The sequence below is a fragment of the Antedon bifida genome, chromosome 11 (assembly GCF_963402885.1).
Source record: "Antedon bifida chromosome 11, ecAntBifi1.1, whole genome shotgun sequence".
In the NCBI taxonomy this organism is placed as follows: Eukaryota; Metazoa; Echinodermata; class Crinoidea; order Comatulida; family Antedonidae; genus Antedon; species Antedon bifida.
Window position 1 is genome coordinate 14228405 of NC_136236.1, and position 14009 is coordinate 14242413.

The 14009-nt window shown below is 34.8% G+C and overlaps 2 protein-coding genes across 3 annotated transcripts; one reads left to right on the forward strand and one right to left on the reverse strand.

Moving 5' to 3' along the window:
• Window positions 1-131: 131 nt before the first annotated feature.
• Window positions 132-7860, forward strand: LOC144855961 (uncharacterized). Of its 2 annotated transcripts, none has more exons than XM_078713928.1 (13): window positions 132-405; window positions 1211-1396; window positions 1855-1950; window positions 2096-2440; window positions 2785-2945; window positions 3126-3199; window positions 3358-3472; window positions 3589-3710; window positions 3995-4190; window positions 4333-4404; window positions 4563-4733; window positions 4922-4991; window positions 5113-7860. In XM_078713928.1, exons 1-13 carry the CDS (start codon window positions 261-263, stop codon window positions 6327-6329), a joined length of 2970 nt encoding a protein of 989 aa, XP_078570054.1. In that variant the 5' UTR covers window positions 132-260; the 3' UTR covers window positions 6330-7860. The 2 variants fall into 2 exon arrangements, with proteins under 2 accessions (XP_078570054.1, XP_078570055.1); XM_078713929.1 differs by having other exon boundaries at window positions 164-228; window positions 5113-7859.
• A 580-nt stretch (window positions 7861-8440) lies between these two features.
• On the reverse strand, window positions 8441-13973 carry LOC144855977 (dihydrolipoyl dehydrogenase, mitochondrial-like). Its single transcript, XM_078713947.1, has 12 exons — window positions 13902-13973; window positions 13364-13522; window positions 13122-13257; window positions 12891-12991; window positions 12619-12765; window positions 12190-12291; window positions 11834-11922; window positions 11344-11542; window positions 11156-11226; window positions 10419-10669; window positions 9738-9904; window positions 8441-9317 (listed from the first exon to the last, which is right to left on the reverse strand). Exons 1-12 carry the CDS (start codon window positions 13941-13943, stop codon window positions 9249-9251), a joined length of 1533 nt encoding a protein of 510 aa, XP_078570073.1. The 5' UTR covers window positions 13944-13973; the 3' UTR covers window positions 8441-9248.
• Window positions 13974-14009: the final 36 nt, after the last annotated feature.

The following is a 14009-nucleotide window of genomic DNA, read 5'->3' on the forward strand; positions in this document are numbered from 1 at the left end:
CTATTGATCATGACATCATCATACATTAATTGTGTTATTGTTTTATATCCCATTCATAGAGAGGGACAAAATAGGGAAATCCCCTTGTTCTTTTCTATGACGTCACAACCGATGTTACTTCCTTGTTTGCGTTTGCCATTTCGATCGCGATGATGTAGAGAGAGATTGATTGTTTGTTATTGTAATGCATATTATTATATGATCTATGATTTCGCTGTCGGTTTTCAGGTAGTTCGACATCAAAGTAAAGGCACATAATCATGGCTGCATTAGGAAATATCCATCGTTTTCCAGCACAACGTGCGAAGATACGATATATCCGTGACATCCCAGCCTCGGCATTTCAAAGGTTATGTAGGCTTCTGGACGTGGCGGAGTCGACTGATATGAATTGGAGAAGACTTGGTAAGCAAGACACTTATTTGAGGAGCTTCTGAAAAAGTTTAGGCTAATCTTTTCATTTTCTAAAACCACGATTATATCATATCCGTATATTATTTAGTACCGTTGAGTACAATCATAATAATTTTGATCTACATTGGAAAGGGAAGTCCCCTAACTAAAATCGTCACGATTTACTATCCGGTCAAGATTAATACGAAGAAGGGATTCATACATGCGTTACTTCCAATAAAATTAATATTGGCCTACATTAATAATAATTTATTATTATTTATAGATTAAAATGTGATTTTGTTTTTATGTTTAGTGTTAATTAACTTTTATTGAAACAAAACAAAAGTGAGTTTAAGGAAAGAAGGACAATTGGTTCTGGAGAACATTCATCATCATCATTATCATTAAATTCTCGGGACTGGTTGTCCCATTGGCTGACTACTGGAGATAATCCGCCATTCCCTTCTTTCCATGACATAGTCTTCTGCTTGCCGGATGTCCAAGCTTGTATCCTTTAGGATTTGGTCTTTCCATCTAGCTGTAGGCCGGATAGATCAGGACTGGTTGTCCCCTTGGCCGCTCACTGGATCCGCCATTCCCTTTTTTCCATGACATAGTCTTCTGCTTGCTGGATGTCCAAGCTTGTATCCTTTGGGATTTTTTCTTCCCATCTATCTGGAGGCCGGACAGGTCAGGACTGGTTGGCCTTGACCACTCACTGGAGATAATCTGCCATCCTTTGGGATTTGGTCTTTCCATCTAGCCGGAGGTGGCCTGGCTGCATTTATATTTACATTTAATATTTTTCTTACAGCTGCTGATCTTGGTTTTCATAATGATGAAATTGAGATGTTGGCACTGGAGATGTTCCGGCCAGGAGCAAGTCCTACTGGAAAGATGCTACGAACGTGGGACTATATGAATCACAGTGTCATTGAACTTTACAATGCACTTTACAACATGAAAAATGGACGAGCAATGGACATTATAAAAGATTTTGGTATAAAGTTTGATTTTATTCAACCTTTTGATTGTTTTTGCGAATGTGTTTTTTTTTCTTTTTATTTATACTGGTCTCCCCAGAGGGCCCAGTTTTGATTAGTGGCCTGTGAGTGACAGATACTGTGTGTGTACATCTCAAAAAATCTACTAGGTTCTAGGAGCTAAATGTGTACGCTGGACCTACAGTTTATAGTCCTTATCCAAGAAGACTGGTGGTACCACCAGAACCATGGAGCGAGGGAGTCTCGAACCCTTGCTGATGTTTTGGCTACATATATTAGGGTTCCATTGTCTTAACCTCTTAGTCACTCTTTTGAGATGCATGTGAGTTTGCCCCATCATCACAAGTTTACCCAATATCTGGACTTAATCAGGAATGTCACCCTCCCTATGCCTATCCATATACTAAATCTGAATCAACTTAATCTGGTTACATATATTTTATTTTTACTAAAGTTGATGAAAGTGAGCACTATAAAATAGACTTGTGTAGTGGGAAAATAGCAGAAACTGGTCAACCACCACCACCAAGACAAAACAGACAATTCCCAGGTAGTGTTATTTAAATATTGTGTTCTCAATAAGCCCTTTTTTAGTGTGCTTATAACCACAGCCTAACAATACAGTTTATAGATTATACATCAGTCAACAACAAGAGTATTGGACCAAAATAAATGTTATACATGAATTCTTTCAGATATGCACCCGTCACATCTTCCGGGACCTCCGTTACCCCATCATATGAGCTCAGAAAAAATGTATCCCCATGAACAGCCAAATTACTATTACACCAACCCCCATAGACCAATTGACCGAGCACCAGTAGAGAACATATGGCAGAATGGTCAGTACTTGCAAACCGGAGCGAGTGCCGCTCCAAACGGTCAGTATTACATGAAGCCGGCTGATGCCCCTTTTTTGAATCCGAACATGGACACACATTGCAACAAACAGTTGATGTCACCGGATATAGACCACCGTTATCGTCATATGACAACATCAGACAATCAGAGCACAAAGTCTTCAACAATGAAGACAATGAGTAAGTTGAAGCAGTCATTGTAAACAAACTTAAATTATGCATAAACAAATTTAAATATGCATAAACAAACTTAAATATGCATAAACAAAATTAAATATGCATAAACAAACTTAAATATGCATAAATAAACTTAAATATGCGTAAACAAACTTAAATATGCAAATAACAAACTTAAATATGCATATAACAAACTTAAATATGCATAAACAAACTTAAATATGCAAATAACAAACCTAAAGCATATAACAAACTTAAATGCATATAACAAACTTAAATATGTATTAAATGCATAAAGTTATTCAAATCTTAAATGCAATTGACTTTCACAAACAATTTCTTCACAGCATTGAGCGCGTTCAACTTTCTAAACAGTTACCCACACGAAAAAATTGTCAGCGCAACTAATAACTTCAGTGATGAGTATAAACGTGGTGAGGGCGCTTTTGGTACGGTCTATTTTGCTAAAATTGATTTCTCGTCTTTTGCGGTTAAGCGGCTGAAGCAGGTACGTTGAGACCTTTTGTTCTTTCCTTATATTTTGATAAAGTAAATATCATCAAAAATTATAAATACTTACATGATAAATATCTCATGTTTCCATTTGAGGAATTGAAGCCAATACTCTGGAATTATAAGACAAACAATAACATGAATAATTTTGTTCTCCGACATTTTTTGTTTTTAGAAATCTGAAATGGGACATGATACCGAGAAATTTGCATGTTCAGATTACATGAAAGAAATTCCAGCACTCGTCAGGTTGGTTTATTACTTTGTTTTGTTTATAATCAATTTTCTAGCAAATTTCTATTTATTTGTCCCTATCTATAAACCTTTCAAATATCTATGTATGTGTGTGTCAAAATTGTCTATTAAGTAAATTAATTTTTTATACTAATTTTCACCTTCTCTCACAGATACCGACACCAAAATATTGTAACTTTACTTGGCTACTCCTACGATGGACCATTACCATGTCTTCTCTACGAGTACTGCGAAAACGGATCCCTGGAGGACAACCTTTTATGTCGAGTAAGTCATCTAATAAATTGCTATAATCCATAACCATCATCTTAACGTCTTAAAGACGGTGATGTTTGTTCCAGTCTTCCTTCAATAACGACATATAAACAAATTTGTCTTTAAAGGACAGACGCAGACCCCTTGATTGGCCAACAAGGCATATGATTGTTCTTGGTGCTGCTATAGGACTGAACTTCCTCCACCGTGCACAGCCTGATAAACCGCTCATACATGGTGACATCAAAAGGTATTTGGCATAAAAATATTATAATGAATGACAAAAATCAACTTTGTTAAATGAACATAAACCAACCAAAATGGCGTTGGTTCAGGAGACTAAAGACGACCATCCTGAAAATCCAAAACCCCGAGTCAGCCCGGAGAGGAGATAGGCACCACTGGGAGATATAGCTTATGACTGTGTATCATATCATGATGAGTACTACTACTGTATCTCATCTGACACGCCCCTACCATCCTCTAGGTCATGGGACAACTAGAAACATAAACAATTTTGCATTTCTTCATTAGTGCGAATATTTTACTTGGTAAAGACTTCATACCAAAGATTGGCGACTTTGGTCTTGCTCGACACGGTCCAACCGGTGGCAAACTTTACACGATAATGAAGACCGCAGAAGCTCATGGTACTTTACCGTATCTACCCGAAGAATATCGACGCAACTTTAAATTATCAACTAAAGTGGATGTGTACAGTTTTGGCGTGGTAAGGTTTACTTATATTTTGGCACTGCAAAGTCTAACCCAATAGGCTGTAACAGACATGTGCACATACTAATCTGTGTTGTGGTAGTTACCACAACTACCCCAATTTTTTAATTAATTAAATATATTTTCTAAATTAATAGGTTCTTATGGAAGTTTTGACAGGACAGAGGGCATTTGATGAAAAACGAGAACCACGACAGCACCAGTATTTGGTATGACTTTATTTCTATAAATTGTATGAATTGGTTTTGTTCTTGCCTTATTATATCCGTTAACTTTATGCCAGTCTTTAAAATCCCCTGTCTGTAGCTGAAAGTTAAAAATTCAATCAGAAATGTTATTATCTGAATTAAATCTATTTTGTATACAGAACGAACTTGTTGCACATATAAAGGAAAGCAACGATCAACAACAAGTAACAACAGACATGCTGAAAGATGAAAAGTGTCCGTCTTGGCCATGGGATCTGGCCGGCGAGCTCCTTGATATCTCGTCTGAATGTACAGAACACAAATTTAGGAACCGCCCAGAAATGGAAAGCGTAAGAATTGAGAAATTAAAGTTAATATTACTTTAATCAGGGTACCACTTACCCAGTGGGCTACCACTAGCCCACATATATATAATACAAGCCCTAACAAACTACAACATATGAAACATAATCTAGTGTTAACAATTTGGCTTTGTTGAAATATAAAAGCTTCTTTCTCTTTTTTTCACTTACTGTAGGTGGTAGAAAATCTAAACATCTTGAACAACAAATGCAGAAGTCGAATGGCTATGAAATCTAGGAGAGAAGGTATATACATTATTTCAGTCTTTTCATAATCATAAAGCCAGGCTATGTACATTAATGTAAAAACATCCATATCAGATTGTATAATGTACATAATAAATGTTTTACTTTACTTATCCCATAGGAGGTTATGGGTCGATTGGTGACCCTATGATGCAATCTCCAATGAATAGTGGTGTTACCATAAAACCTGCTGGAACAGAAAAAAAAATTGCCACTAGCAACACATATGAACATCCAGATGATGAGATGAAGACAAAAATGAATGGTAACATGTCCGAAACACAGAAGTTAAAACACAAACTAGAAGGTCTTCACATTGCGATGCCCAACGGTAATACAGGAGCACTTACCAATTCTGGGTATGGAGTAAACACAGAGGAAATCAGTTCATGGCACAAAGAGGGGCCTTGTCAATCGAGCGACAACAGCCTGTCATCATCACGGTTGTACTCTTGTGGATATTCAACAGAAGCAACTCCTGGTTCCTCTGTCCAAACACCATCATCCGTACCAACAAGTCACGTCTACGACTCCTCAATGCCGACAACTGGCAGCAGCTTCAATCAGAATTATTCTCTCGCATATCCGCAAAGAATCCCGTATCCTGCATATGGCTCTCCAGGAATGCTGCAGTCAGGAATGGATAATTTTGGACATCCGCAGTTTCCGAATGCATATGACATGCAAAATGTTAGAGTACAGTATATTCCTCAACATCAATCACAATCCGATATATCTTCTGATTTGAACCAACAGCAGAATGATCTCAAAACTCCAGGATCCATTCCTTCTATAAATCCTTTTGTACCTAAATACACAGATACCGATGGTAGTTTCATTCCAGATCCTTCTCTTACACCTGGTATGCAATCACCTGCTGGCCCACAGTTCCTTCAACATCATATGATGGTGCCACCATCACAAAGTCACAATTTTCAACAGCCACAAGAATTGAAGAATGGCGAGATGTCAGTTTATCAAAAAGCAGCAGTAACTGAACAAAATGTTCCGAAAGAGAATGAAAGGTTTCATTCTGCACCAGAGAAATCTGACATCACTTCTGAGCTTCAACAACCACTTTCTAAAGAGAGGTTGAATTCCGTCCCAGAGCAGTCGGCCAATATTACAGGAATCTCTACATCTGATAACCAGCAAAGTTTGCAATCAGCATCAATGGCCCATTTATCTTGCACAAATGGTTCTTCTGAAAGTGATGTCCGCCAACCATGTTCTATGCCAGTTTCAAGCGATGTTTCTTGTGAAAAGTCACTAGGTGATGTGGCGCAACCGCTGTCGTTACCTATTGAAACAAAGATTCCACAACCAAGTAATGCGTAAATTGACAATGATGTTTTATAATTATTATTATTATATTATAATTAAATATCAATTTACTTACCGAACCATTTTACTGTTCTCATAATTGTAAAATTATTGAGCGTGTAAAATCTAATTTTGTTCGCTGACAACTGGAAAAGATTTAAACTTCCATCTCAAAGTCAAGAGGCAGCTTTGTAATCAACATGGGAGGTTCAATCACAAGTGAACCTGTTCTTGGACTATAGTTTATACAGAGTAATCAGCTCATACTGTATATCTGTTATAACGTAATACAACAATTTGTTTTGTAGAAGTCCAAACAAATGTCAGGTATTTCTATATGGTAGTATTAATCAATTGCTTAATATCCACTTGTAAATGTTATGTAGGATTAACAGAAGGCAGGAACACATTTGTTCATACTGTAGTAAAAGCTAAATAGTTTAATGCAGGCTTAACACTCTACGATAAATATTTCTTTATTAAATTTCTAAATTAAAATTTATTATTGTATCAAAAGAAAATTTTTCAGTTGTTTATTTTTTAAGTAGTTATAGTTACTAATATTATGGAAAAAGATGTCACTGAATAGAGACAAAAAACGACACAAAACCCTAAAGTATGGTAGATCATGACAAAGATGGATGGATGAAAGCAGCACAAAATAGAGAAATATGGAGAGGCCTTTACCCTGGGTAAAAATTAACTAATATCATAAGTATTGATGAAATGTAGTGATTTGATCTTTGTAATAATTGCGGACAATTTGGAACTCGCCTTGAGCACTTTAATGGATATGTGCGCTAAATAAATTGTTATATTATTATTATTATTAACTCTAATGATCATCCAGCATACTTCATTTAAGGTGAAAAATGCTGTGCAATCAACCGCAACAAGCGCCACTCTCAGTATAACAAGCAGAAGGTTCACATTTTTATCACATTTTCAATTCATTGTATCGCTGGGAGATTCAAGGTTCATTGATTTTTCGTTAAATATATTTATAGTAAACCTTTGGGCAGGCCCAAAATGTCTTGTTGTCCAGAGAGGTTTAAGAATGTTAAACATAAGAAAATAACCTAAAACAAATATTATTCAGTTTGACTGAAAATACTATTGTAGTATATGGATAAATGGTTAATAAATTATGAAAATAATATACTGCATTTGTAGTGACTTAATAATTATTATTGTTAACTAACAATTGAACAAATGTTTGGTTAGGGCCTACAATTTTGTAAAAATAATTTAATAATACTAATTGACAAATTGGTAAGGTATAGCTAATCAACCATTAAGTTTTTGGTGGTTTTTTGTTGTTGATGATTTTCAAAAATAAATGCTTCTCTTGAGAAAAAATTCAGAAATCTAAAAATTGTGTTTAATGGTGAAAACATGTTCCTCTGGTTTCGATTAGTATTGAGATATTGTTCATTAAATTGTAAACCAGTAAAATAACTTGCGTGTCAAGACAGGGTGCTTGTCAGGTAGACTCGGTCAGTTGGCTGGAAAGGAGTCCAATCGGCATCATAACACACAACACCTGACGAAGTCTAGCAGACAGCTTGACGAACCTGTCTTGACATGCAAGTTATTTTACTGGTTTACAATTTAATGAACTATATCTCAATTGTATTAATGTGTTTAAAAGTTTACTGCATTATGGGGTTGATCACATGTTTGTAACTGTTAATATTATGGTGCATTATGGGGTTGATCACATGTTTGTAACTGTTAATATTATGGTGCATTGTGGGGTTGATCACATGTTTGTAACTGTTAATATTATGGTGCATTGTGGGGTTGATCACATGTTTGTAACTGTTAATATTATGGTGCATTGTGGGGTTGATCACATGTTTGTAACTGTTAATATTATGGTGCTAAAAATGTACCTTGTAAAACAGGTAAACTGTAGTTTACAAAACACTGACATTTTTAACTGTTTTCCAATGCCACAAAAATGCAGTTTTAAATGAATATGCCAAAACATTTGAAATTGCAATGAATATTATGCTTTTCTCTACTTTATGTAGAACTCCAGCTTGTATGCTGAATAGAATTTAGATAGATAGTTTTAAATAATGAAAACAACAGCAAAAACTATACATTTGAACAAAACAACATTTAGATTTTGAAATTAATAAATTTATTTCATCTGCAGAACATTGCTACAACTTAACACAGCATTATATATTAGTAATATGGTATAAATCTTACCTTATATGGTAAAAATCGTACCATATATGGTATAAATCGTACCTTATGTGGTATAAATCTTACCATATATGGTATAAATCATACCATACATAGTATAAATTGTACCATATAATAATTTATTATTGGTGATGAAAGTGTTGAAAAGGGTTAAAACAGTGCTTATTGTACAAAACTTTTCATAATTTCAATAACCATATTACAACCCTATGAAGCAACCAAACGTGGGACACTGACTCGTCATCAAAAAGAGGGCACTGCATATTCAATGATTAAACACCTGAGGAGGGGAAATTTCTACAGAAAGTGGTGTAGATTTTTAGGTGTATTTCACACTAGCATGTTCTTTATCCAGATCATAGACTGACCATCGTCTAAAAGCTCAATAAGAACTCTACTGTGTGTAGAAATGCTTAGGTTTGATTCACACTAGCGTGTTCTTACTGATACTGATTCTTACTTAATCATTGGTGTTGCATCATGTTATGAATACAAATACTGTACAAGATCGAAATAAATTAGTGATTAACTAGTAATTGAAGTTAAAATAAAAATTCAAGTTGTATAAAATATATATGTGTAAGGGTGGTAGAGATACAATTCAACATTGGTGAACATAAAACTTGTTTTGTGAAGATAATAATAATAATAATTTGATACAGTTATCTAAATCTTGTAATTTGTTACTATAGTTACCAACTAACAACATGCTATAATTTATACATTATTGATGGCTTTACCACAATACGCTGCTAAGTTAGCCTCTCTGAACGCCTCAGAACATGTCTAAAAACAAATTAGAAGATTTATGGTATAAGAATAAAAACAAAAACACAGATAGAGTTGTGTAGTAGTGTATTATTAATACGGTGTGAAAGGTGGTGTAAAAACAAAACTGAATAAAGGACAGGTGAATATAAATATAAAATAAGATTATTAATAAACAAATAACAGTCAACTCTTTCCTTTGGAATGGCCAAGTATGTCTGGTATTCTGAAGGATCTGGTATTCGGAAAGTGTTTTACATGGTAAAAAGGAATTTGGAACCTTTTGATCCTAAAGAAACGTCAGATATTGGGAGAGTTTATGGTCCAGTATTGGGAGAGTTGACTGTATACACAATCTATGATACATAAAAATGACATATTAAGATTGTGTAGGTGCAGAATATGCAAGTGAAAACAAATAGCAAAAAGTAAACTTACAGGATGGGCGTGGCAGACTCTTGCAACATCTTCACTTGACGCTCCATATTCCATTGCTAACGCAGCTTCGTTGATTAATTCCCCGGCTCCTGACCCTATGATATGCGCCCCCAATATACGGTCAGTCTCAGCATCGCTGATTATCTTCACTAGTCCGTCAGTATCAGCTAAAGATAATTTAATTGTTACAATTTAGTATAGGGAACTTTACTCTATTATTAACTTGGTTACTTTAACAGTAAGTACTGTTATTAGTAACCTACACTAGTATAGTTTAGTTACTTATTCCCTTTTCACATATGCATAAATTGTTATAACTTGTAACCAGGTTTGATCTCCCGACTTATTACACGTTTTCACACACATACGCGAACCTTGTGAAATCTCTGGAAGAAAGAATAGTTGCGCGCTATTTGATTACTATGATTGGTCAGTTAATACCAGGGCAATACATGCGCGCGCAATAAGAACTCGGAAAATCTCAGAACAAAAACACAGGCCTTTTGTTGGTGTGTTTTTCTTCCGAAATTTCACAAAGGACCCCTGTGAAATCTTGGTAGATTTTCCACAAAATTGTCTTTACACTATGGTTACAACTTGTTACAAGTTGTTACATTTGCAGATGTGAAAAGGGAATTAGTATAACTACATATTAACGTACATTACTCTACAATTACATACCATTTGTTTTTGCCCGGCTGTTAGCTGAGAATGGAAACTTGCCAATTTTATATTTAACACCCTCTTCCTTCAATTGCTCCTCATTTTTACCAACCCATGCAACTTCAGGGTGCGTGTAAATAACAGAAGGTACGCAGTTGTAGTCAATATGAACAGCGCCCCCAGCAATGCCTTCTACACAAATAATACCCTCATCTTCGGCCTTGTGAGCTAACATTGGACCATCAATGCAATCTCCAATGGCAAATATGCTGTAAATAAAATGAACAAAAAACAAGTTAACAAGTTAAACCTCTCACTTAGAGTAGAGGGTGAGTACTTAATTAATAATTTTCAAGAGGTAAAAGACAAAACCATGTTAGGATTTGATCTTGCATTTTAAAGCATTAAAAATGACGATTAATTAAATCAGACATTGAACAGGTTATTTTGTAGATTTAATAAAGTTAAACACTTTCGTAGAAAAAAAACCCCATTATTATTATTATAAAATAACATAATAATGGTTAAATTCAACCAAAAATCCATTGGCTGGTAGCCAATTTGACCATTTTTTGTTTTAAATTACAGTTTTTTCAGGTATATCAATTTTGTTTAGATCCAATTTTCGGTTGAAGTGGATAAAAATTATGCGACATTAAAATGGCTTATTAAACCAAAAAATAATTTATCATGGGGACAATACATCTTTAAACATGGATATTTAAAGTGCTTAGACTATAAAACCATTCTCTCACCTGGGAACAGATGTTGCAAACCTGCTATTAACTGGTATCCTCCCTCTATTGTCCTTAGATATTCCAACATCCTACAAAAAAAGAGGTTGATAACCTTACGATACCGGTATTAAATTCAGTAAATGTAAATAAATCAAATATTAGTCAAGACTCTCATATAAATCATAACACAAATGTGGCACACTTACCTCTAAGCCAAGATTATCTGTATATGGCCGTCTTCCTACACATACTAATAACGTATCGCAGTTTAGTTGTTCGCTTTTCCCTGATTTTACCGATTCAACATTGACTTGTATACCGTCTGCGGTTCTTTCCGCGCCTGTCACCTTGGTGTCCATTTTGAATTTCATTCCTTGTTTCTTTAGAATTCGTTGAAAGTTTTTACTAATGAAAAAATAAAAATATATTTATGATAAAAAACTCACATAACAAACCAAATAAAACTGATAATTCAGGCCTTGTCTTTTGAAAATTATAGGTGTGCTACAAATTGCACTCCTCAACACATTCAGATGTGCTGTTTGTATTTTGGTGTGTAGAAGTTTACCAAATGTAAGGGTCCTCAAGGGCAGTTTAGGAGTGTGTTAGGTGAGTGATTGCACTCGCTCCCCTTAAAAGACAAGGCCTGATTTGAATTGTAATAATTTTTAATACAACTAAATTATTAGTACTTACGCTATTTCCATATCAATTCCTAGGCCACCTACATGAGACAGAAACTCCACAGCTACAACATTAGCTCCTAAGCGTTGCCAAACCGAACCCTAATAGGGATAAAACATGATAAATAATAAACAACTATTGCAATTGTCAACTGTCATTGTCAACTTGAGGGAGTATCCCAGACATATTTACCATCACAGTGATTAAAACGAGACAAGAGAAGCAAGAACTGATTGATTACAAAGAAATGTATTTATTCAAAATAAGTATGTAACCAAAATATGAAATAAAGGTGAGTGAATCTTACAAAAGAGAAAAAAAAAATAAATGAACTTTATTATCATTTTAAAGAAAGTCTGCTAGCTCACCAATTCTAAGCCTATTACACCTGCTCCTATAAGTACCATCTCTTTTGGGACTTTTTTCAGTGACAGGGCGCCTGTTGATGATACAACAGTCTCTTCATCAACCTGGAAAAGCAAAGACATCATACATCATCATTTCAAACTTGACATGTTTGCTGCCAGGTTGGCTGCCACAAACTCTGCCAATATTGTTCACATGAACCCATTTTTTGAATAAAATTACATGCTAGATCTCCCACCCCAAGACTGTCACGAACTGTGTAAACAGTATCTTTCACATGTTTTGAATAAAATATTCTAAACATTGCATGCATTGTTTGGAGGTAGTGGAATTTTTCATGTAAATTTTGCAAAAGTGGTGAACACGTTAAATTAAATGTACACAAATATATCTGCATAAACAATTATTTAATAATTATTTAATACACCTACATCAATTCCCGGAAGTGGTGTAACCTCTGACCCAGTTGCTAATAAAATATTCTTTGTTTTGACGACGTCCTTGATTTTCCCATCCGGATGAAGAACAGCCACTTCATTGGGACCTGTTATTTTTCCATGTCCATCTATTCTAGTAACCTGACAATAAAAAACATATTTTTATATAAAAATGTACACATTTATTGCTTCAATATTAAAAACTTTGATATAAAATAAATAAATATGTCAAATTTGTTCGTAGACCTTCAGAATTAATTCTCTACCTTATTTTGTTTGAAGAGATAATCTATTCCAGATGTGAGAGCTTTGACAGCGCCCTCCTTTTGAGCCATCATGTTTGGTAAATTTAACGACACTTCCCCAACTGAAAAAAAAATTAAAATCAAAATTTAAAAGGAAGGCCCTTCAAGCTAACGTCACTTTCATTTTAATTCCATATTCAAGCATTGGCAGATTTTACTATGAATATTAGCTAACTATTTGTACAAACTTACCATCTATACCACGGTTCTTAAAGTCTGATTGAGCCATGTGGTAATAATGTGAGTTGTTGAGTAGAGCTTTAGACGGAATACATCCTACATTTAAACACGTTCCTCCAAGTGTTGCATTTTTTTCAATACAAACAGTCTAAAAAAAATCAAAATACAATTAAGCATGTAGTTTTTATAGTAGAATAATTAAATGTGTAACAGAAAATTTCATAAAAATGTTAAATTGATGTTTAAATCGATACCTTTAATCCAAGTTGGGCTGCCTTGATTGCGGCAACATAGCCTCCAGGTCCAGACCCTATAACCACAAGATCAGTCTCTCCCGCACCATTTGAGTAATGCCGGTAGCTAGTGGCAGTACACTGTATGCTAGACTTGCCGACATGTCTGATATTGTGAAGCTGTTGATGTCAATAGCAATCAATCAATATAATTAATATGACAATGACATTTGTATGTATTTTGCTTTTTCATTTAAGTTTAATCAAATTTGTAATCTTACAAATTTATTACATATAATGAAAAACGTCTAACCACAGCATCTATACAGTAACACTGGCTAGCCTATGCACATTAACTTTACCCCTCAACACTGGCTGCGACCGCCGCCGGTCTGGTCCTGCTGCTGCAGGACTAAAATAAGTGGAGCCTGGCCTAGACAACTAATAGTCATTGGAATTGTAGAAAATGAGTGAAATAGATGTTTTAATATTTCCTTACTAAATGTTTAAAATATAAAGTTACTTTTTATTAAATAAAGTATCATAATTTCTTACTTACATGTCGTAAAACAGACAATCTATGGATGGTAATGCCGGACATTTTGCGAAAAATTCTTACAAAAATCCTAGACTGTAGAGGGGGTACTTTCACTTTTTAGAAAGCACC